The following is a 22,637-nucleotide window of genomic DNA, read 5'->3' on the forward strand; positions in this document are numbered from 1 at the left end:
GCGTTACAGTAACAGTATGTGCAAGGATCTCTGCGATCTGTAGACACAGATAAAGAAAATGCTATTTATGTACACAGTGGGTTTTCTTTTCATCTCTAAAGAAAAGTAAAGATGTATTCTTTGCAGGAAACCAGAAATAGCTAGAGAAAAATCATGTTAAACAAATCGATTAGTCTCAGTCAAGTGCTGCATGTTTTCATTCATTTGTGGGACTCAGATATTGTGATATTGTGCCCATGACATGAAAGTAGAAATATGAATGTTTCTCAGAATATTGTCTGAGAAACCAAAGGGAATAATTGAGGAAAGGGCAGAAAGAGCAGGCTAGTGGGTATGATAGGAAGTATGCTCAAAATATGTTAGATATTTGTATGATCATGGCCCCATGTAACCTTGTATATAATAACCATACCTTTCTATGCTAGGCATGCTAGCACATGCCCAGAAGCCTTGGACTTACGAGGCTGGGACATGAAGATCTCCAAAAATTTGAGGCCAGCCTGGGCTACATGGTTTCACTGGACCAAAAAGAAAGCTTTACTATGACCTCGGTGGGTAACTTAATTGTGTTAGAGTCTCAACACGCACATGCTCATACGACACACACACACCACACACACACACACACAGGCACCCACACACATCCTGACATACACATGCTATCCTATGTCTCCTCTGTCACTTAGAATCAAAACCAATCCTCCTAGCAGGTGACTTGGCTTCATTGCTACACAGTGCACTTGCATCGTGAGGGTCTGGGTTCAAGTCCAAGCCACCCAAAAGAGTTTCCATCCTGGCTGACAAGATCCTACTAGATCTGGATTTCTACCGTGTTTCAGTGCTTATCTTCGGCCTCCCAGGAGTCTACCCCAGCACCTCCAGCTGGTTTGTTTTGTCTTATTTTTTTGTTTGTTTGTTTTATTTTGTTTTGTTTTATGGTACTGGAAACAGAACCCAGACCACTCTGTCTGCTAGGTGGTCTCCTACCACCTAGAAATACCTGCAGCCCCCAGTTTTCTTGCTTTATGTTCTTTAAACATGCCAAATCCATTTCTCCTCGGAGTCTGTGTGCTTTTCTCCATTTGACCAGGATTTATTTTCCTCCAGACATCCTGGTCCGTTCAAGTGACTTCTCCTTAAAAAGATATTCTCCAGCCGCCATATTTAATGTTCCCTTCACTCTCCATCCAAGTACAGCTCTGTTCCGTTCTCATGCCTTATTGTCTTCATAAAATTTATTACTCTCTGAAATTGCTCCTATTCCCTGTTTTACCCACTGGAGTGAAAGCCAAGGCCCCTAGTGTCTTGTACATCACCAGATCACCACTGTCTGTGGTTCTGCCTGACCTAATGGATGCATTTTGTTGGAATACGATGAGTAGTAGTATGATAACTGCCTGACTAGTTTGCTGCGGGAGAGAACAAGAATTTGAAATTGCTATGATGGTGAAGACCATTCTCTGGTATTCTCAGCACTGTGATTTCTTTGTCATTCATTAGTAATATTCAAGCAGAATACAGCATTGCATAGCAATTTCTTCAATAAGCTAAATATATAGTGAAAGGTATGGACTTCTGGTTGAGTCTCTCTTACAAAGTTTCTTTATTTACTTTTCCTATAACCAGTAATTTCCAGACTCTATAATATCAACTTTCTTACGGCACAGTGTCCGTCTGTATTTTGATATTTGTTTTGTTTTATTGATAGTACTCAGTATACTTTGGTACTTATTATTCTATTCAGTTTTTGTCAAATGAGCAACCTAATATGTAATATGCTAAATTAATATTCAGCACATATCAATGATACAATGGTAGGACGGTATTACACTGACTTATAGTTATGTGAGTAATTCCAGGAATTATAGAGAGCAGCCCTAATAGTAGGGATGAAAAACATAAGTGAGGTTTAAAAGAATCCTGTTGTCAGTAAAATAAACCCAACTCATAATGCTATCAAGATGTGATTATCAAGTGTGATGGAGTGACCGAATCTGCACAATAGTGCTGGCGGCTCCTAGTTCTTTCTCCCCTTAGTTTGTAGATGGAGAAGAAGCCCAGAGAGGCTGCATAACATGGTCCCAGTCCCACAGCCGAGGTGGCTCTCACTGGTTCTCTAGATATTTGTGCAGAAAGATACACAGCGTCTAAACTGCAGGAAGGCACAGCCCCACCTTAGGCTTCCATCTTCGTTTTCCTCAAGTCCATGTGTTTATTCTTCCAGTTATCAAGGCAAGAACTAACAAGCCATTCTTTCTTCCATTCCTACTTAGAGTCCTTTCCTCTTCTGGGCCATTTTACACCACCATTGCTCAGAATGACTCTATTGTATTGATCAAAAAGCAGTTCACATCCTTAAACCACAGCTGCGTGGTTTGTGTGCATCTAACTGACCTAGAACACCGATGTACAGTTTTTCCTCAGGGCTGCAGAGTTCACATTCAGGCACTCCTGCCCATTGCTTTAACTTCTCAGAGAACTCTGCCATGGCTTTCATCCTGTCCCTGGCCCAGTGCCAGGCTCTTGGTCCTTTGTGTGCATTCCCTGTTGGCTCCATGCTCAGCCTTTTGTGTTGCTGAATGGCTCTGTCTTGTTTACCTCTGCTGAAATTCCCAACCCTCTTGGGAGGCCTTCCCAGATGTCCCACTGTTGGGTTTGGTCATCATCTCTTTGTGTATCACTTCAGAGCTCTGGGATGTGCTTCCCAGTGTGTTATGTCCCCCTGGTCAGAGGTCTGACCCTGGAGAGCAGGGAACTCTGCCTTCTCTGCACAGGGCTCTGTCTTCAGAGTGGGGACAGTGCCTGTCACCTCTGACAAACAGTAAGCCCTTGTCGAATGAATGAATCTGGCTGAGCGTGAGCTGGGCACACATTATTCATGGCTCACGGAAGCATACTATTTAATTTCTACAAGGGCCTTCCGAAAAAGTGTGTCAAGCACCAAGATGAGCTAGCAAGGATATAAAATAGAGCACACTGTAAAGGTTGCAGGGATTAAGGATTTAGCATGTCACAGGCACTACACATACTTTATAGACCGCGTGAATGAGTTCTTAAAGCCACAGACATTGGGAAAGCCCCATTTCAGTTAATGGGTTTAAACTCTTAACTTGTAAATACAGCTACCATCAGGAGAAGGATGGTTGCGCACTTCCTGTCTGCTGTTGAATAATAAATATCGATTTGCAATCCACGTGAGGGGCAATTAAGTGTATAAATGAGAAAACAGACTAACAGATGAGGCAGCTGAAGTTCAATAGCAAAGTGAGTGAAGCAGAAACACCAGACTGTTTAAACAGAGAAACAATGTCTACCAGGGCCAACAGCATAGAAGACAGGGTGTAGGTTTGATATCACACAAAGCAGGTGTCTTCATTAGCAGGAACTGAATTCAAGAGAAAAAGACCAAAAAGATGGGGAGACACCCAAAGGGAACCAAAGGTTACAATTAGGCTAGCCTTTAAAACTCTTAAATCACCTCAGGCTATAGGAAAACATTTTAAGTATCATGAAACTATGTCTGTAGCCAAATGAATCAAACTGTTTTCGAAATTTAATACTTTGGCAAAACAGCCACCCCCAACAATAGGCAAATAAATTGTGCAGTTTCAAAGTAGATTTTTTTTTCCTGTTGTCTAAGTAATTTAACAAGACACATTGGGAACAGCAAGGAAGAAGGAAGAACAGGAGAAACAGGAATGGAGGAGAGAGGGAGAGGAAGAGAGGGGGAGGGAAAGAAACAGAGAGGAAAAGAGGTGGGGGGAAGTAGAGAGGGAAGGGAGGGGGAGGGGGAAAGAGGAGGAGAGGGAGTGAGGGAGAGGGAGGATGCATAAATTTCTAGGAAATAGAAGATATTAGACAATACCTTCTTTAGAGCATTGTGGGAGGCTTAAATGCATCCTATGAAGTCTCACAATTACCTTAAAAGACTCCATAACCTACAGCGTGATTTCATCATTGGAAAACATCTCGTCCATGAACACTATAGTGTCTTGTAGCTGAAAGAGACTTCCCAAGGTATCCGTCCCCCTAAAACACATTACACCTCCAAGGGGAAAATATGTCAATGTCTACGCTCAGAAGATTTTTAAAGCTTTTACCATGTTAAGATGGCACATTAAGCGTGGGAAATTTGAAAATTATTTTTAATCATTCGTTTTTTACTCTCCTATGCTTATTCTACATATAGGTGAAAAATAGTGAAAATATTAGTTAATTCTACAAAGTGGCAGGGGAGACCATGTTTAAACACGGAAAGAATAGCCTCTTATCTGAGACCTTTAAAGCCTAAAATATTCGGAACCTCAGAATGACTGCCTGACATTTCATTTTGCAAGAAGTCTAAACAACCACAGTAAATTCACAAATGCAGACATACCACAGTTAAATTTCATTTCACACCCAGTAAGCAAACATAATCAGGAGATACGCACTGTTCCACACTGCCCTGTGAACTCACAGCTTTGTTGGCAGAGGAGGGTCAACCCTGAAATTCTCCAGAGATGGATGGATTAGCTTAGTCCACCCCAGCCCAGGTTACAGACCAGCAAATTTGTTTCCCGTTACCTTTTAGGTATCTGTTCTGCATCATTTAACAAACAACCCAAACAAGTGGTGGTTGGATGAGATCAGATTAGATATTAAATTGGGAATTATTCAGGGAAAGTCTTTTGGAAATAGTAACTGTGGTTTTTTTCTCTTTGTATGTGTGTGTGTGTTTGTTTGTTTGTTTGTGTTTTCCCTGTTTCAGTTTGGCATAGTGTTGAATGGGGCATGGTGTGAGCAGAGTTTGTATGTTAGAGAGAGTAGCCCAGGGTGAAACTGTCCTCAAATTAGGTAGAAATGCCTACAAACTAGAAATTTGCTCAGTATTCAGCCCAGCTCCCAACTCTCCATATGATAAATATGCTTGTAAGAGAAAATCAGTTTATCATCACTTCGGTTTATGTCTAACCGGTTATATATGCACAAAGTTTGATATATGGTGCATAGATATATTTATTGCAGTTTAAATATGGAGACCATGCAAGCATGTATTCAACTGTCCATGTTGTTACTCTTTATTTCCTATTTGAAATATCCAGTGGCTTTTGATCACATCTTAAGTGAAAAAAATCAAACTATAAGTGGCTACCAAGATCTAACTTCATCTTCTGTTGCAGGCAGGCCTTTCAACGCACTTACTCACTATTGTTAAAGATATTTAAATAGAACATTATTAAGATGTTTTATGTTTAGATTATGTATGCATGAGACTCATAAGCTATGGATTTCATTTAGCAAAGAGGGTGTGATAAATCATGTCTGCTATAAGGCTTGTTATAGCAGAGAAAATAGCATCACTCCTGAGGCAGGAGTGCTTCCTCCTGCTCAGACTCTGCCACCCTCAGTGTGACACTGGGTTGGCCATTCCTGAGGTCACAAGACGGCTGCCACAGTTCATGACCACATGTGTAGATGCCACCGCATCTAAAAGGACTAGAATATTTAGCGTGTTCAATATTTACCAGATAAACTACATGCTCCATACTGCTTCTCAGAGGAGACTATAGCTATCATTTAATGTAAATATGCAAAGAAGGGTGTTCTTTAATTAGCAGTCCAGGAGATTCTGCAGGGGAAAGACTTAATCTTAATAGCGAGCCTAGTCTTTTAATAAAAGCAGATAGAGAACCTAATTCAGAAGAGTATAGACACCATATAAGTGCTTCATAGGCGACTGCCTACTTCCCAGGAGGAAGATGCTAAGTGCCGGGAGCGGGGGGGGGGGGGGGGGGAGAGAGAGAGAGAGAGAGAGAGAGAGAACACATGTATGTGTTGGTATATATTAGCTACTCTTGGTTGAAGTGCATTTTGTTGGATAATTCAGCCTGCGTTGTTTTCTCACGTGAACACACTTTTTGTCTTAGAAGTTTCATGTCCTGCTTTAGTGGTCCTTCAGCTCCACTGAAGCCCACTTGTTGCAATGGTAGTGCTCTCTGCAGGAGAGCAGGGGGCTGCCATTGCTTTACAAGTAATTAGTGTTTGGGGAGAAGCTACTCAATTAGATCTCTACCATGGTCCACAGGCACAGATGCCTGCAGGGTCCAGAGGTGACTGACTGAGAGAATTGGGCCCAGGGGAGGGGACTATAGCTAAATGGAAAGCAAAGTCTTATGGGTGTAACTTAGCTCTTCCCTATAGTTATTGTATGGAGTTGGGTACAGGGCTACCATATCATCTGATAATTAAAAAAAATCAAATACCTGGTTTATTTGTATAATCTTCTAACTTTTAGATGTTGACCCATATAGATCAAATGCCAAACACTTGGATAAGCCAATCCAAACTTGCCCAAGGAAGAAAATGGGAAGAGAGCCCATTGGCTGCTGCTTACAGCCTCTGACAGGTAGCCAAATGAGGACCACTGGCTAGAGTGGTCACAAATGCGCAGCTTCCTGGTCCGGGGGGTAGGGGGGCTGTCTCCGCAAAGATGTAGCTTGCCTTGCTGAGGACAGCACAGCCACGGCTACTAACTTGACAGCAGTCCAGGACAGCTCAGCAGCAGCTGTCCAACAGAAAGGCTCCATAAACTCGAGGGCTGGTCTTGGGTTGCTTAACAGGAAAGCTTTGAGGTAACACTCAGGACTATAAATCCCCAAAGGACTGAGAGGATTCTGTTCCCCTCCCGCACCTCTGACGGAATGGCCCTGTCGTGTCGTCTTGATCTAGACACTTCTGAGCTTCTGCTGTGCTTCTTCATGTTTTGTCCCATGGTGCACGGCCACACTCATTCACTATCTGTGACCTGAGCAGATTCTGATTGCTGTGTCCTGGCTCCCTACTTTAATAAGACTGATACACTGTGAGAGTGATAGCCGTAACCTTCCAAGTAGAAACACTAAACTGTTCTTCAATCACAGTCCCATGATGCATTAAAAAGAAAAACATGTTTTGTTAAAATCAAGTCCAGACGTCGTTGCCTCCCAGCTAAAATCCTCCAGAAGAGAGGGGTGGGGCATCCAAGCCATAAAGTCTCACCAACACGACTGCCTAAAGTTGAACTGAACAAAAACAATCCAATCAGCATGCCAAAGCAGATGAAAGACCACAGACCCCAAGACCAGGACCTCAACCCAAGAACAGAGAACTAAGGAACGATGGGTGGGTGAGAAATAGTCTTCCTCAGCAAGGAGCACACCAATTGGTTTTCTGATACCAAATCGTTGAATAAGAGGTGGGTGGAGAAAAGGCTCACCAGGGAAGAACATATTTGGAAGAATTTAGTTCAGTTCCCTGAACCCATGTCAGGCAGTTCACAATGCCTGCTCTAGGGAAGAAAACATCTCTTGCTTCTTCAAGAATGTGCACACACAGACACACATTCACACACACACACATACACACACACTCACACTCACACAGAGTCAAAACATACAGACGTAGATATACAATATTCACACATGCACATACTCACACATACACAGGAGAATTAAGACAGATACACACACACAATATTATACAAAATAAATATTTTGAAAAGGAAAACAGCCAATAATAAAATCATGGGCAAGTGAGATCTCTACTTCTGATAGATAAGTTGTGGACAGTTTCACGTGTCTGTGACTGTTCTTCTGCAAAGATGGCTACTTGCGACTGGTTGAGATGTTGGTCTTAGCAAATACTGAAGGTGAGAGTCAGTGAATGTCAGGGGTAAGCTTTAAGTTGCTCTTTGTAAAGGTATCGTCCATTGGCAAGAGCTCTGCTCCTCTGAGTGTGTCGGCCCTTCTGGATTGAACAGGAACTTTTAACCACTAACGCGCAGCATCCCCTCCGGCTACTGTGTAGCTGCCCGTTACAGCGGTAGTTGTACATGCAGGTAGATAAAATGGGTCTCGGCATTGTTTCTGGAGAACACATGCGTTTTCTAAATTAATTACGCCAATGAGGGTATTTGCTTGGTTCAATTAAGAAAAAAAAAATCACTACCCTGCTATTCCCACTCTGTGTCTTCGTTATGGTTTCTATTGTTGTAATGAAACACCATGACCATTGTAAGAGCAAGCAGGGGAGGGAAGGGTTTATTTGACTCACACTTCCACAGCACTGTCCATCACTGAAGGAAGTCAGGACAGGAACTCACACAGGGCAGGAACATGGAGGCAGGAGCTGATGCAGAGGCCATGGAAGGATGCTGCTTACTGGCTTGCTTCACACCATACAGTCATCTTTCTTATACTACCCAAGACCAGTAGCCCAGGGGTGGCCCCGCCCAGTGTGGGCGGGGCCTTCCCCATCCACCGCTAATTGATCTCAGGTTTACCTATAGCCTGATCTGATGGAGGCATTTTCTCAATTGAGCCTCCTTCTTCTCTGAGGACTTTAGTGGACATAACACTATCCAGCTCGCTCTGTTTTCAAGAACAATCACATAGGAAAGACTTGGTATTTCATGAAGTGACTCTTAGGTAGACAAGATAATCTCTTAATTAGTAGCAGAAACTCCCTGCCCCAACCTTGTTCAGTTGATAAGCTGTGGCCTGGAGCCAGTCCTGCGGCTTCTTTTCTTCTCCAAGGAGGGCTATGCACCCTCCTGTAGCTGATTTGAGAGACCATGCTGCTACTCACTTACTGACCTGTTATTCAAAGTCTCGACTGCACATCTGCAAGCCTCTGCGTAATTGCTTTTAATTATTCTGCTTTGGTTGAGGAAGCCAGAATAATAACAAAAAGATTCAGAACCTAAGGATGGTGATTTTTGTTGTTGTTGTTGTTGTTGTTGTTTAAAGATGTTCATGAAACGTTTTATAGCATCTTTCTGTCAGCATCATTAGGTCTGTGTCTCTCGACACAAATCCAACCTTCTCCAGCATACAGAATGAGAAACCTCAAAGCATAGGGGAATTTCATGGGAGGATCGGATGTGACTCCACACACTTCAGAGCCAGAACATTCCTGGTCGGTAAATATTTGACTTCCTAAATAAAATTGTCCCGCCTTCATTATGAGCAATCTGTATCTGAAAACTGAGCCCTGTCTAAATGCAGAAGAGAGACCAATTGCCTGTGAACCCAACGACAAGTAGTAGGAGTACAGCCAGCCCCCTTGGGATGGCTGTGCACACTCGTTATGATATTGTTCTTGAACAACCATTATTCCGTCAGACGGCATTTCTTTAAATTACAATTCTGGGAAGAAGGAGCTGAGGGATATCATTAGTCTGCTAGGTAATACGCTGACGTGCGAGTGATGAATTAGACTGGGAACCAAATGACTCATTCCTCCTGTTAGAAACCCCCATCCATGCGGAGACCCTCTGAAGAAAGACCCCAGAGGAGCGAATGTTACATAGGAGTCATGTTTATCCATGTAGCCTCTAGGGAACTTCGGTCCTTTGGACTCAAGTATTTTTGATAGAGTTGGGGTTTTGTTTTTGTTTTTAAGTTGTTTGTGATTTTTGAAGATAAGGATAAAGGCTTGGACACATTGAATTCAGAATGGAGTTTCATCTGCCTCTTAGCTCCTACGTTTTATTGTTAAACGGTGTGACACCTCAGCCTGAATCAACCTGGAGTTCCAAGTTGGATTGTTTGCAGTTCTCTTTGACACCACGCCGCCCGGTCCCTTTATTTGCTGTTCCTAAGCCTATGAGAGGCTTCTCTGAGAAGCGCATTTTAATATTTAGATCAAACAGCGATTGGAATACATTAATGCCCAGTGGGTTTGAAAGCAGCTGCTGAGCCTTCTCCCTGCTGCTCCAATTAACACATGCAGCACACTCAGTCAGCAAGAGGGCTGAGCATATGGGTGAAACCACTTTGCAAGATCACTAGTGTGGCCTGCCAGAGAGCCGAAGGGTTAACCAGCCTTCCCTTCTCCTAAACCACAGCTTTCTAGGAAGTTTTCCGCCAGGCTGCTGAGCTTTGAGCAGAGGAATGCTAATAGGAGTGGGTAGGATTAGCAGGTGGGCAAAGCCAGGCTCTCCCTACTTTGGTTCAGTCCATTGACTAGAGCACTTCCCCACCCCCGCTTGGTGATGGAGGTGTTGGGTAGTGACATTTTAGTGCTGGGATGCCTCTTGCTTCAAGCTGCATATCTTGAACTTTTGTTTGGTTTGGAAACAAGTTGAAGCCCACAGCTTCACCGGTTCCCCCCCCCTTTTCCTTCTTCAATTGATATCTTTTATCATAATCTTACTTTTTTTCTCTAACCCACCCATCCTTTAAAAAAACTAGTAGATTTGTCAGTTTCTTGGGCTGGAAGAGAAGTCTCCCCAAGCTACTCCCACGTCGCTGTTGTGTTTTCTCCTGCTGTGGTTGAACTCTCTCAGCCTTGATGGGCACAAGGAGAAAGGCTGGAGGGTGATGTGTCCTGGTCCCCAGGCTTGGTGAGTGAGGGTCATTCATGCTCCACCGGCTTGAAGAGCAGCTGGGCTCTCCGCTCTGCTGCTGGCTGCGCCTCCGCCGCAGCTGCCCCGGGAGCCAGTCATGGACCGCTTCCTGGGATTTGTCAAGCAGATTCGGAGATCTAGGAGAAGAAAGGGGAAAAGGTACCGGCCGGAAGAGGATTACCAGGAGGGCTATGAGGATGTCTATTACTACGCTGCGGAGCAGTTTCGAAGTAAGCGCTTCCCACCACCACCCCTCCCCTTCCTGGTCCTTCTCACATGCACGAGCTAACAATAAACCTTGCATGCTTCTTCCCTTTACTCTTAGAGGCAAAAGACTTTCCAGATGGTGTTCTGGGAAGTGCTAGATTCCATCCTGCTTGATTTGTTGAGTGTATGGCCACCGGATCATACCGAGACACTATTACCAGTGCGGGTCCATACAGAGGTTAAAATTGTAGGTGGAATCGATTGATTCTGTTATTTTAAGGAGCCGTTCGAAAAAGTGTCTTGTAGGTGGCTAGAATATGTTGTTGCAGTTGTAATTTCTTTTCAATCATCTCATGTGCGTGTGTTCTTTCTCTTTTCGAGATAGAGGAGGTTGGTTTGAAAGTCATTGTTCCTGTTGGAGTTGCTGCTCAGGCTTAATGCTCACAGCCCCAACTTCTGGACAGTTCCCTGGGATGAAGTGTGTGTTGTTTGTACTCTAAAGGTTCAAATGCTTTTTCTCTGATGCTCGTTCATAACCTTGTTATTAAGTTAGGGGAACTGGCTTGCTGTCAGTAGCAGTAGCAATACCTGTAGAAAAAACAAAAACCACCCACATGGAGACCTTTGTAAATTGACTTTAAAATAGTGGAGGACTAAATTTTTTCTTGTACCTGTCAGGGCTCTAGGTTCCTGGCGAGGCTTAGACGGGTCCCCTTAGATTTAAAATGCCCAGAAATGCCTCAGGGTGAAGAGAGAATGCATTTCCCTGCCAAGATCACTGTGTTTATGTGCCCAAATGAAGGGGAGGCAGGCGACAGCTATGTGTGATCTACATTTTAAAAATTAAAAATCATTCCCTATCTTTTTGAGCAAGGATCATTATGAAATTGTACCCGTATCCCATTTTTTCCCCTTCTGGCTTTTTGAAGTCTAACCATGACTGTGTCGTATTTATACCTTCTGAGCACTGTCTAATAAATAATTTAGCTCCCAATTTCTGTGGCACTGAAAGCCAGGGGAATTATTTCTCCATGACAAACCCCCTGCTGTGATTGATGGAGGCTGAGGGGTGAAAACTCACTCACGTGGTAGCAGTAACACAATGATGCAAATTGTAGTCCTTTGATATTTGCCTGAACAGTAGTGTTATAAGGCTCTTTCAGAGTGTCCTCTGGGTTTTGGAGATATTTTCATGTTATAATGCTTTTTTCAAGAATAATCTATTATATTACAATGTAGCGACAGTCTATATCTCCTAAATTTAGCTTCCCTGATATATCCTCAAATTTAACTAAGATTTGTGGCACATTTCATACACACACACACACACACACACACACACACAGTTTGCATGAGGAAGAAGTCTGAAATGTAGAAAGTGGGACAAGAGCTTAAAAACATTGCTTGGGCTGCTATTCCTTGAACACATTTCTTGTAATCAATACACACCAAGGCTCATCCACACCCTCTATGATTTGTGCTGTGCTGAGTGTGTGTGTGCACAACCTGACTCAAAGTCTTCCAAAATGCTTGCAGTCTCCTCGTGGTGCTGAGGCTTTTCGTGTCTAAAATAAATTTGCTGGAAAGCACGTCAGCCAGGAAAAGCGTTTTCCAAGAACAGCGTGAAAAAGATGATATAATGAAGGAAGTAATCGCCAACTATCAAGTTCAGAAACTCAGAGAAAACCCATTCCTTGTCTGATTCATCAGGGTTGCTCTAAGGACAAGATGCTAACCAGCCAGAGGCTTCACCTTTACAGGTGAACAGAGCATCCGCAGACTTCACCAGAAGCACTCTTTATTTATGGGATGTCGTTGAACACTTGTGGACCTAGCTGGCTGTTGGGTCCCCAACTTTAAAGTGCATCATCATAAGCTGAACATGTCACAGTGAACCGGCATCTCATCAAACATTAAATAGCCCGAGCTTTGGCAGAAGGCATGTCACAAAACATAGTGATGTCACAGAACATCTTTGGTTCCAGTGTCAGGGCCTCCTTGAATTGGGCAGAGGGGATTCGACCTGTATTTTACTGCTTTGGAAAAGCATACAGAGCAAGCTGGCTCTGAAAGCCAACCTTCTCAAATGGGAAATACAGCCAAATTCAATTAAGCCTGTAGAATTATCTATTTCAATTAGTCTTTGGTATAATCTGGTAGGTTATATCCCAAGTACTTCCTCACAGGGGGAGAAACTCCGTTTACATGAAGTCTGAGAGTATGGTAGAATTTATTGATGACACCCACATCTTATTTAATGATGCCATTGATTAAAAAAAAAAAAGCTCACCAATTTGGTAAGAAATTTATCATATGATAATGAGTGGATGAGCTAATAAGGACTTCCCAGAAAATACCCCCCAAATTCTTCCCTCTCTAGTACAGTCTCAAGCAAGGGCTTTCTGATAGATCTTATTCTAAGTGATGTATCTTCTTTTCTGGGTTATAATTCAGGGTTTTTTCATCTTTTCTTTTACCTTAGATGCCCCGCAGTTATCATAAGAAATGCTCAACACCGAATTCAGATGTTAATAGGGCCAGATGCCATGAAATGAAGATGGTTCTAGAAATGGATGATATCTCTGTAAACCTGGTTGGAGCAAAACTGGGTTTTAACGGATAATGATAGACTGGTGTTGTTTCTTTAAGGAAAACCTCTCTGTCTTAACTTGAACCTACCTAGGCAACTGGGTACAACTGGCAGAATGAGAGATTTTATTAAAAGCTGCCTTTGCCATTTACCAATTCTTTCATCATTTTAGAGTTGGAGTTTAAGCAAACAAGACAGAAGCCTTAGGCAAATCAAATACCCCTGGGTTTTAGTTCATAAAATGTGACACAGGTGTCTTTATTTTAAAGGATGATTCTAAGTATAAAAATATAAATTTATACTTTACTTTCTATAATAATTCAGATTTTATAAAACTGGACAGGTGCTGGGCGTGGTGGCACATGCCTTTAATCCCAGCATTTGGGAGGCAGAGGCAGGCGTATTTCTGAGTTCGAGGCCAGCCTGGTCTAAAAAGTGAGTTCCAGGACAGCCAGGGCCATACAGAGAAACCCTGTCTCCAAAAACCAAAAAAACAACCAACCAACCAACCAAACAACCAAACAACCAAACAACCAAACAACCAAACAACAACAACAAATAAAACAAAACAAACAAACACCAAGCAGGCAGCCCATAGCATCATGCTATGTTGACCAGGCCTGTTTCCTGGGCTCTAGAGAGACTCCTTGCCCCAGCTTCTAGAGACTTTAAGTAAAGAACTAGACAAGGGGTTTTAACTGGTATTTAAACCACACAAGCCTCCCGACTGTTCTGAAGGGGCTGTCTAAATAACCAGTGAATTTCTTTTGATTATCAAAAGGTGGTTCTTCCTATGAAGATCATGATTTATCACTATTAAGGAATGTGAGAGATTTTTTGATAATCCAGAGAGTTCTCAGTATGTTGATGAGTCTCAGAGACCTTCCGTTTAAGTGTACCTCCCACGGAGCACAGTTTCCTCTGGAAATTCTTGCCTAGGAGATTTGAGTGTTTCTCCTTAAGCATGACGTGACTCTATTGGACAAGTGTCGTAAATCGCAGTTTGCCACCACTCTAGAGCGAGAGCCTACAGTCTGGCTTTCCTATGCTTAGTGCTTCTTACCCCTCCAAATATTCATTCTTGTGATTTTTTTAAAGCCTTGGATTGGTCACTGTTATCTCATCTGCCATACAAATATAATGCCCAATGCTGTTGTTACAATCTATCTTTCTTTCATACTGGATAATAGTCAGGGTATAAGGCAGATAGGGAATGCCATATTTATTCCCTTTGGACTGTTCTTAGATGTGCTAAAAATCTGGGCTTGCCAGTGGCTATCTGAGGAGTTATTAAAAGGGAGGGACCTGTTTGTCTCCTCCCACAGCTCCAGCCCTGGCACCTTTTGCAGGTACACTGACTTAGGCACGGGGTTCCTCCGTGGTGGTAACCGGCCTCCTGGGTTTTCATCTTAACTTACCTGTGCTGGAACAAAGCTGTGTGTGAAAATGCTGCCTGATGGTGTGTAGTGACGGTTCGCTTTTCCTCCTGAGGTCACTTCATGTGAAACTGTAGAAAGCAGAGAACCTGGCTACTGGGCGGAGCTTTTGAAGAGAGATCATTTGTATTGACACATTTTCTTCCATTTGTTTCACTGGTCTCATTTGCTTACGTTGAGCTGTGATTCTCATCTGGTATGTGTGCATATTAAAACACTATAGCTGTGTTATTTTCTTAAGCAATATATGCATTAGACAGTTCTGCTCAAGCAACTCAGGCTTCAAGTTGATTCAAATTTCATTAAAAAAAAAAAAACAATGCTTAATGTATTTGTTTAATTGAAAAGCATTGTATAGTATGCCTCCCTCTCTGGGCACAAAACAAGTTTACTGTGAGGCCATTTCAGGCAGTGATTATGTGTGAATGCCTTTTCATTATCCATTTATTTGTTTATTTTGTAAATCCACGCAAAAGTTCCCTTTCTTGCCCAGAGGACTGTCAGCTGCTTAGGTCGCTCTCTCTCTCTCTCTCTCTCTCTCTCTCTCTCTCTCTCTCTCTCTCTCTCTCTCTCTCTCTCTCTCTCTCAGTGTGCCAGACAGACATTGTGGGCCAATGTTGCCTTATCCTTTGGAAAGAAGCCAGCCTCTTCTGTAAGTTGGGTAGGAGCTGAGCAGGTAATGTGTTTGGTTCCTTGGCCCTTGGGGGAGGGATGAAGAGGAGAAGTGGGGAGAAGGGAAAGGAAAGAGGCAAGGGAAGCTTAGCCATCCTCACTTCCCCAGCACTCACATGCAGACATTTGTTTCTATACTAAAAACTGTGTTCATAAAACTGACAGGCCTTGGATGTGAGATCCTGGATGACCCAAGCCCTAGTCATACTTGATTTGACTCAAGAAGTCCCTGAGGATTCAGAGAAATGTTTATAGAGAGCCAGGCTTGCTTAGGAAGAGGCACTTTGCTCGCTTTATGACTCACCTCTTTGTTTGTTTTTCTTTTGAAAGAATTGCTTTCCATCCACAATGCATTTGTTTGGCTGAAAATTGATTGGCTGGCATCTTCCATTTGTTAGGTATTTTATATCACCAACTTTATTATCCTGAGCTGTATTATTTTTCTACATGAAATAATTTAAAGGACTAATAAACTCGAAGTTACTTTAGAATCTGTGTTATCTGACCTGTGTATTTCTTAGATGATAAATTACTAACATGCCCCACAAGTTAAGTGGTTTGCGTGGGCCCAACTGATTGTGTGGCCGTCACAAAATTGGGATTAGGTGGTACATTCCTTTATGAGGTCTCCTTCTATCTATTACTTTGTGTGTACACTTTGGCTCTCTGGAAGCTCTTCCGGGTTATACTCGCATGAGCTAGATACTTTCTATGACAAATTGTTTATCCTTTCAATTGTGAGTCATCTTCATTGCTACCTTAAAATTGTAAGTCAAATCAATATGCTTTATTTATAGGTTATATTGATGGTTGATTATCAAATGACTCAAAACCTCCTTTCTGCACCACTTCCTCCCTGTCCCAAAGTGTGCAAACACCATTGTTTGGTCATTGAACATATCAGTGGGACCCCCATGCTAGCACAGTTGCTCTGAGAATGATAGAGTCAGGACTAGTTTGCACTTCTTTTGGTAAGGTTAAAAGTTTCCCCTGTGAGCATACTCGATCCCGGACGAAGACTAAGCACTGTGGGAACCTGTGCTGCTTCTAAACAGGTGCAGGATGGGTCGCTGGCGTAGTCAGTAACACTTTACAAGTTCAAAGTCTTTATCCTGACACAAATAACTGTAGCCCGCGGTGAGTGTAGTGCACTGAGTCTGTGTCTTCCCTTTGCTTATATTCTCCTTTCGAGTGGAGCAGGTACAAAAAACTCAAAAGATTTTTGTACTGGACCCACACCCCATGTGGCTTTTATTTATTTTTTTTTTAACTTTCCATTCCTCTCCTTTCTCCCTTTCGTGTTTATTACTAAAAGACAAACAGGCTTTTCAGTTGTTTAATGCAAAACATACTTTAGTGCTCTCTGTCTGCACGGAACACTGGGCACCTGTTTGTCCTCCGTGAAAGTATTTTTGCTCCTTTGGGAAAGAGCAGTCGTCTTATATAGAATGCTGCTGTTTCTGCTCTGGATCGGTCCTTATCGGTTGTGATTGCAGCGTGTACTGTTCATCCTATGGGGATTGGTTGGGGAAAAGGCACACAAAGCAGACCAGGTCCAGCACAGTGGTCCACCACTTGGGAACTTGTAACTGTAAGGATGTCATGATGCATGAAGAAGCCCCCTGTGGGGTCAGAGAGAGCGAAGCAGCAAGCACATGTAGTAGAGGGGAAACTGAAGTTCTCCTTGGCCACCCTAACTGCCCAGAGTTCCTGGAGTAGGGATTAGACCTAGAAGCAAGGCTTGGATTGGCTAATTCTAATCCAGTAGACATTTTTTTTTTACTTTGAAAATGTGATTATTTGTTTTCATTTAATAGCAATAAGTACCAGAAATGGAAAAAAAAAACATATGGTTTTCATGAAAGTTCTGCCTTTTATATAAAGATAGAAACCGTAATGGCTCTGAGTAACTGTGACGTTAGATGAACCATCAGGGTCTTTATACTTCTCAGTTGTCTCATTTGTCCAATGAGACACATAGCTCCTGCTGTATGACACTGAAGACCTGGGGGCGTGGAATGGCTGATGAGTCTACTCAGTAGCCTGTGACTCACAGGGCTGCCCACAGACCAGGCGAGCTACACAGAGAGGCTACCAAGGGGGCACATTTAGGCAGATGACATTTCCATTTAGCTGATCTCCTGTGTCCCCTTCATTCCTTTTCCTTAGTTTCCTTTAAGAGTTGAATCCTGCTTAGAAACAAAAACAAAAAAAAACAAACAAAAAAAAATCACACAAATACCCCACACAGCCCTCACCAGATAATCTACTCTGAAGTTGGGTGGGTGGAGACTCCATCGCATCAGTGATTTTGGATCTGCAATAGAAGTGACAGAATTCTGTTCTGCTATCCCAAGTATTATGTAATCTCAAAGTCAAAAGACTCCTCTAAAGCATCCATCTGTACAGTCCAGTTATTGGAGCCTGTTGACTAAAACCGAATATCAGTTATTGGGTTTACAGAGGAATAAAAATTAAAATTAGGTTCATTTTAAATTAAACCTATGCTGGTGTATGTGGCAGAAATCCTTTGAACTGATGTTGCTGTATTATGAAGTTAAGGACAAATACATTCACAAAGTCATATTTTATATAGCACAAATAAGAAATACACCTTTTTCTCCTCCTCTTTCTCTTCCATGCTGGGACTACGGTTTGCAGATGCTAGAGAAGTGCTTTATCCGTGAACTGAATTCTTAGCTCTTGAATTTTGCTGTTGCTATTTGGCAATATGTCTCGATGTGTTGTAACTCAAGCAAGCTTGCCTTGAACTTTCTACAATAGGCAGGGTTGTCTTGAGCACACAGGCCTGATGCCCATGCTCCCTCAGTGTTGAAATTAGGTTTATGTGCCTTCGTGCCTGATTCTTTATTTCCTATCTTCCCAAGAACAGAAGAACTGCACAGGGGGTATGGCACATATATACACTGGAGGAGGTGGGGAGTATTAGCCATGGACATTTGAGGTGTGGTTTCAATTGGCATTGCCAAGGGACAGGAGCATTGATTTGGGGAAATCAGTCACTTCTATTTCTCTAACAGATATAGGTTGAAAATCCCTAGCTTCCTAAGCCAAAATGCTCCAAAATCAGAAATCTTTGCGTATCAGCATACCACCACGTATATATAGAAACTTGGGTTCTTACCCTTATATGGCATGTCACAGTTAAAATTGCAAGCACGCTAAAGATACTGTATAGAAGTGAGAAAGTATGTCTTAGGTAAAGTTGTTCTCCTCTGAGAAAAGGTTGTGGAGCTGATGCTGAAGAGACCAGATGTCTTGGTTAAGAGTTGAGAGGAGGCTGGGGAAGTTAGAAGTGTGTGTATTCATTTCCAGCCATACCTCACTTGCTTGCTGAATGGATGGTTTTCTTAATGTTTACTTGTGAGCTCAGTGTTTTGAAATTCAGAATGCATTTCTTTCTAGGAATAATAGACTAAGAATAGGGAGAAATAAATTTAAAGTCAGTCTTGATCATACACACCTCTAAACGAGTTCACTAACAGGAACAATGAAGTGGCCAAAGGGGACTCGAGTTACTGGACAAAACCTTTGTCTTGCTGAAAAAGTAGCTCGGTAGCTGTCAGTCATGTATGGAAACCTTCTGTTTGCCCAACACTACAATGTTAGGGTCACAAACTAGACATGTGCCTTTCAGGGATGGAAACATGGTTGACTCTGCCTAGACAATGCCATAAAACTAAGACTTGAATTCTCTACATCAACAAGCCCAGTGCTCAGGCAAAAAGTGCCCATGCCACAAAAATCAGAGAATACTGATGCTTGTGATTGCTTTATTGTTTGTTTTTTCTATATCAGTTGCATATATCAAACTCCTTCCTAGTCTTTGAAATCCATTACACAATAGAACACGTTATGGTTTATATGTGTAATGGACATGCTTGTTTCCAGACACAAAGCCAGGTTGCAAAGGCTATGTGTTTATACCCAACTCTACCACAGTCCTCTGTGCTTAATGGGGAATTGAGCCTCATGCCTGACCACTGTTGATTACATCTCTAGCAATAAATAGGTATAAGTAGAGAAACCTGACATTTACTAGAATTTTAAATATTTTCTTAATGTTTGTGAAATATGATTTATCTCTACTATTTAAAAATGTATCCAACATAAGATTAAAAAAACATTTTTTGATGATTGTCTAAACTGTTTTTCATGAGATACAACTAAGCAAGGAACTTCAAATCTATGGCCAACTTCAGCATCATGGCCATGTTTGGGGAAAACAGGTGTCTCTGGTTGCTGCTGAGCTGGCCTTGTGCTTTCATGGTGTGTTTCTGTTGGCCATGGTATGTGGCTCATAAATTTTCAAGCATAGGAAATAGCACTTGATTTGTGAAGCCCTACCTTTGAGATAAAACCAGAGCCATACCAGATGAAGGCAGTGCAGCAACGAGGGTGGCTCATGTCACACACTGCCAGTGTAGAATATGAAGCCAAAGTGCAGTGTTGGTGACCCTCAAAAAAATGGATGCAGGTGGACAAAGCTTCAGTCGAGGTTGCTACAAATGATTCTACTTTTGGCTAAGCTGTAATTTTTGTAAACTGATCTGCATACAAATAAATGAACTCAGCAAATGTCTTTTTAAAATGACTGTGATCATGAGACTTTGAAAATACATAAATCTATATATTACCCTGCCTGAAATTGAGATAATTTTATGGGGACAGTGCCCAGCGCTGGGGTGAGATGTTTAGGTACTAGGAAGCTGGTGGTAACTTTCTTCTGTATAGATTTTTTGTGGGCGAGTTCATAGCACCAGAGATCTACTGTTAAGACTGGTTTTATCTACCTATGTGGAGCTTTTATGACTTACAGGACAAAATATACAAATTCTCAAAGCTTTGAAGGTAGGTGTTCTTAGAACCATTATGCAGATAATGAAAAAAAAATTAGAAGCCAGATGTATGGGACCTTCTGACCCAGCCCTCTGATTTTACTGTTAACCCCAATGACGTAGAGATTGCTCAGTGATTATGTTTCTAGATTTCAAGAGAAGACACAACTCAGGATTACATAGTGAGCTAAGAACTGTCCTGAAGGAAGCAGGGAAGGGTGTGGTCCTGCAGTATCTATAACCTCCTCCTCCTCCATGCCCACCTCATGGCTTCAGGGCTTGCCTGCAGGTGGAGCTCCCTATACATGGTCCTCTCTTCTAAGGGATGCATTTGAGACTTAACATATGTGGTTGTCTAAGCACATTATACCTACTACATTGTTTTGTGAATGTGTGTACATACACCAAAATACACACACACACACACACACACACTTTTCTTGCGACACTCTCAGTTTCAAACTTCAGCACCAAGGACAGCACCTCAGCTCTTAGTTAATTGTTGCCACAAAGCTGTAGAGTTAGAAGCATTCACACTCCTGCCCTACACAGAAACTTGTGTTATTTACTTCACACAGTAACAGTTTACATAGCAGAACGACTATAAGGTTTAGCAAGTGGTGCTCTGATTCGAAAAGAGTGAGCCCTCCGTTTATGCTGTTGCGATAACTATGCCTCCTACTATTCCACAACTCCTAACCACTGAGCCCTTTGCCTTTCTCCCTCGGGGCACTGTTCAAAGGCTCCTTCATGCTTGTAACCTCAAACCGACAGTTACGGGGCTCCAAGTCAGCCCAGAAAGAATCCCATGTGTCTGAAAACATAAAAGGCAGCACAAGCAACTGCTCTTAGTCCCAGTCATTTTGTGACAATGTCATCTTTTCTGCTCGTTCTTGTTCTTTCATTTATCTCAAGTGAGGTTGTGCTTTGTGTAGGACTATTGGCATACAATGTTTCTATGACCTCTGTTGTTATTAAGTCTCGAGTTAGAAATTGAGAACTGATGTCTCTCACTCACAACACATTTGGTGGAGACTGGGACTTATCATCAATATGATCAATTTGTTAGTCCTGGGGTGGAAGCCTTGGCTGAGATTTTTGTACAGTTCTCCAGCAGCCCAGAACCAAGAACCAGGAAATCTAAAAACATGTGGTCGCACGAGCATCAAAAGCAGGAATGTGTTTTGCGACCGTGAGACCCAACACTCAATTATTAAACGTGAAATATTATAAGGCCTATGCATCTGTGTGAGCAATAATGACACCGTGACATAAAAGAAATCTTCCTGAGACTGACTTAGGGGTCACAAATCCTAGCTATCATGAGAATGGGAAAACTACATAGAAGCCGTTTCTCTTCATTCATATCCCCATTACTGAGTTACACATGAGTCAGACTCTTGCCACCCACAAGCAGGATAAACGCCCACATACCAAGTTTCCTGCTGGGACATATTTCTCAAGTGGAGTGAAATTATTCACGAGAGGCATAAATATTTCGAATGAATATTGTTCTGAACCTTAACAGCGCTGATCAAGGAAGTGTTTGTGTTATTGCACATCCTTTGTACTATGAAGGCTGTTCTTGAATTTGCCCAGATGCCTTCTTGGTGTGCTGTAACTGTCCCAGGCACTTCGCTATACAGTTGTCTGCATTGGGGAAACTCTAGCTTTTTTGCTCCTGCTTTCCCTTCTTAAGGTTGAGTGTTTCACAAGCTATCAAAACACGGCATCCTTTATTAATATGGTAGTGATTTCTTACTTTCAGATATAACATTCTTTAGTATGACTTGGAATATTTAGCATCATGTCTCCCTCCTCTCTTTGGAGAATCAGTTCTTTTGTGAAGACTCTGACCAGTGACTCCATTCCGTTTGGTTCTTTCATTCACATCCTTTATTTTCCCTCATTTTCCTGACCACGAGTCATGGATGTTCACTTGACTCGATCCCTCCAACCGTACCTGTCCTATCTGCTTGTCAGAATGCTCATGACTTCTTTCTTTAGATATCTGCCTCCCTGATAGCACCAGGTCCCTCCACTGTTTGCCTCTCTTGAAACTTCAGCCTCCCAGACTTGGCAGCATTCACTCTTAGCTCCAGTAGACCATCTGTGGTCTCACACCTTCATTTGTGCGCCTGACATTGTTGGAAGGAAAATCCTATGGCAGTTGGCTACATTACAAACTTAGGAGTTCCAGCCTTAGCCAGGATCTCAACCTAGTCATCAGTCATTTGTCTTTATCTCCACGCTCAGGCATTCCCCTTCCAAATGGCAGCTCTCTTCCTCTCCTGTTGCTGCTCCACACATTCTCAACTGAAGGTATATTTCTGGGTTCTCTTTATTCCCATTTCCTACTTTCACTCATCTCATTTTCCTGATATTTCATATGCATGGCTTATACTCTTTAACCTCCAACACTCAAAGGAAGTTCCTGGTTAATATTTAAATAATTGAATGTTGGCTTGGGACCCTCTATAACCCATGCCTATACCATTCCATCA

The 22,637-nt window shown here is 42.3% G+C and overlaps 1 protein-coding gene across 5 annotated transcripts in view; it reads left to right on the top strand.

The window, feature by feature from the left end:
• The window catches only part of Grip1 (glutamate receptor interacting protein 1), a 639,981-nt gene that overhangs the window by 240,630 nt on the left and 376,714 nt on the right, over nt 1-22,637 (top strand). For 2 of the 5 annotated variants that reach the window (XM_085843197.1, XM_085843199.1), the window contains exon 1: nt 10,064-10,599. The exons of 2 other annotated variants lie outside the window; for them this stretch is intronic. In XM_085843197.1, the coding sequence (XP_085699323.1) occupies nt 10,467-10,599 (133 nt within the window). In that variant the 5' untranslated portion in view covers nt 10,064-10,466. Of the gene's footprint in view, nt 1-10,063; nt 10,600-22,637 lie in introns of those variants that run through there. One more of the 5 variants, XM_085843201.1, reaches the window with a different exon arrangement.

Source organism: Mus caroli, unplaced genomic scaffold (genome assembly GCF_978045245.1).
Source record: "Mus caroli unplaced genomic scaffold, Mus_caroli_1 scaffold_9, whole genome shotgun sequence".
NCBI lineage: Eukaryota > Metazoa > Chordata > Mammalia > Rodentia > Muridae > Mus > Mus caroli.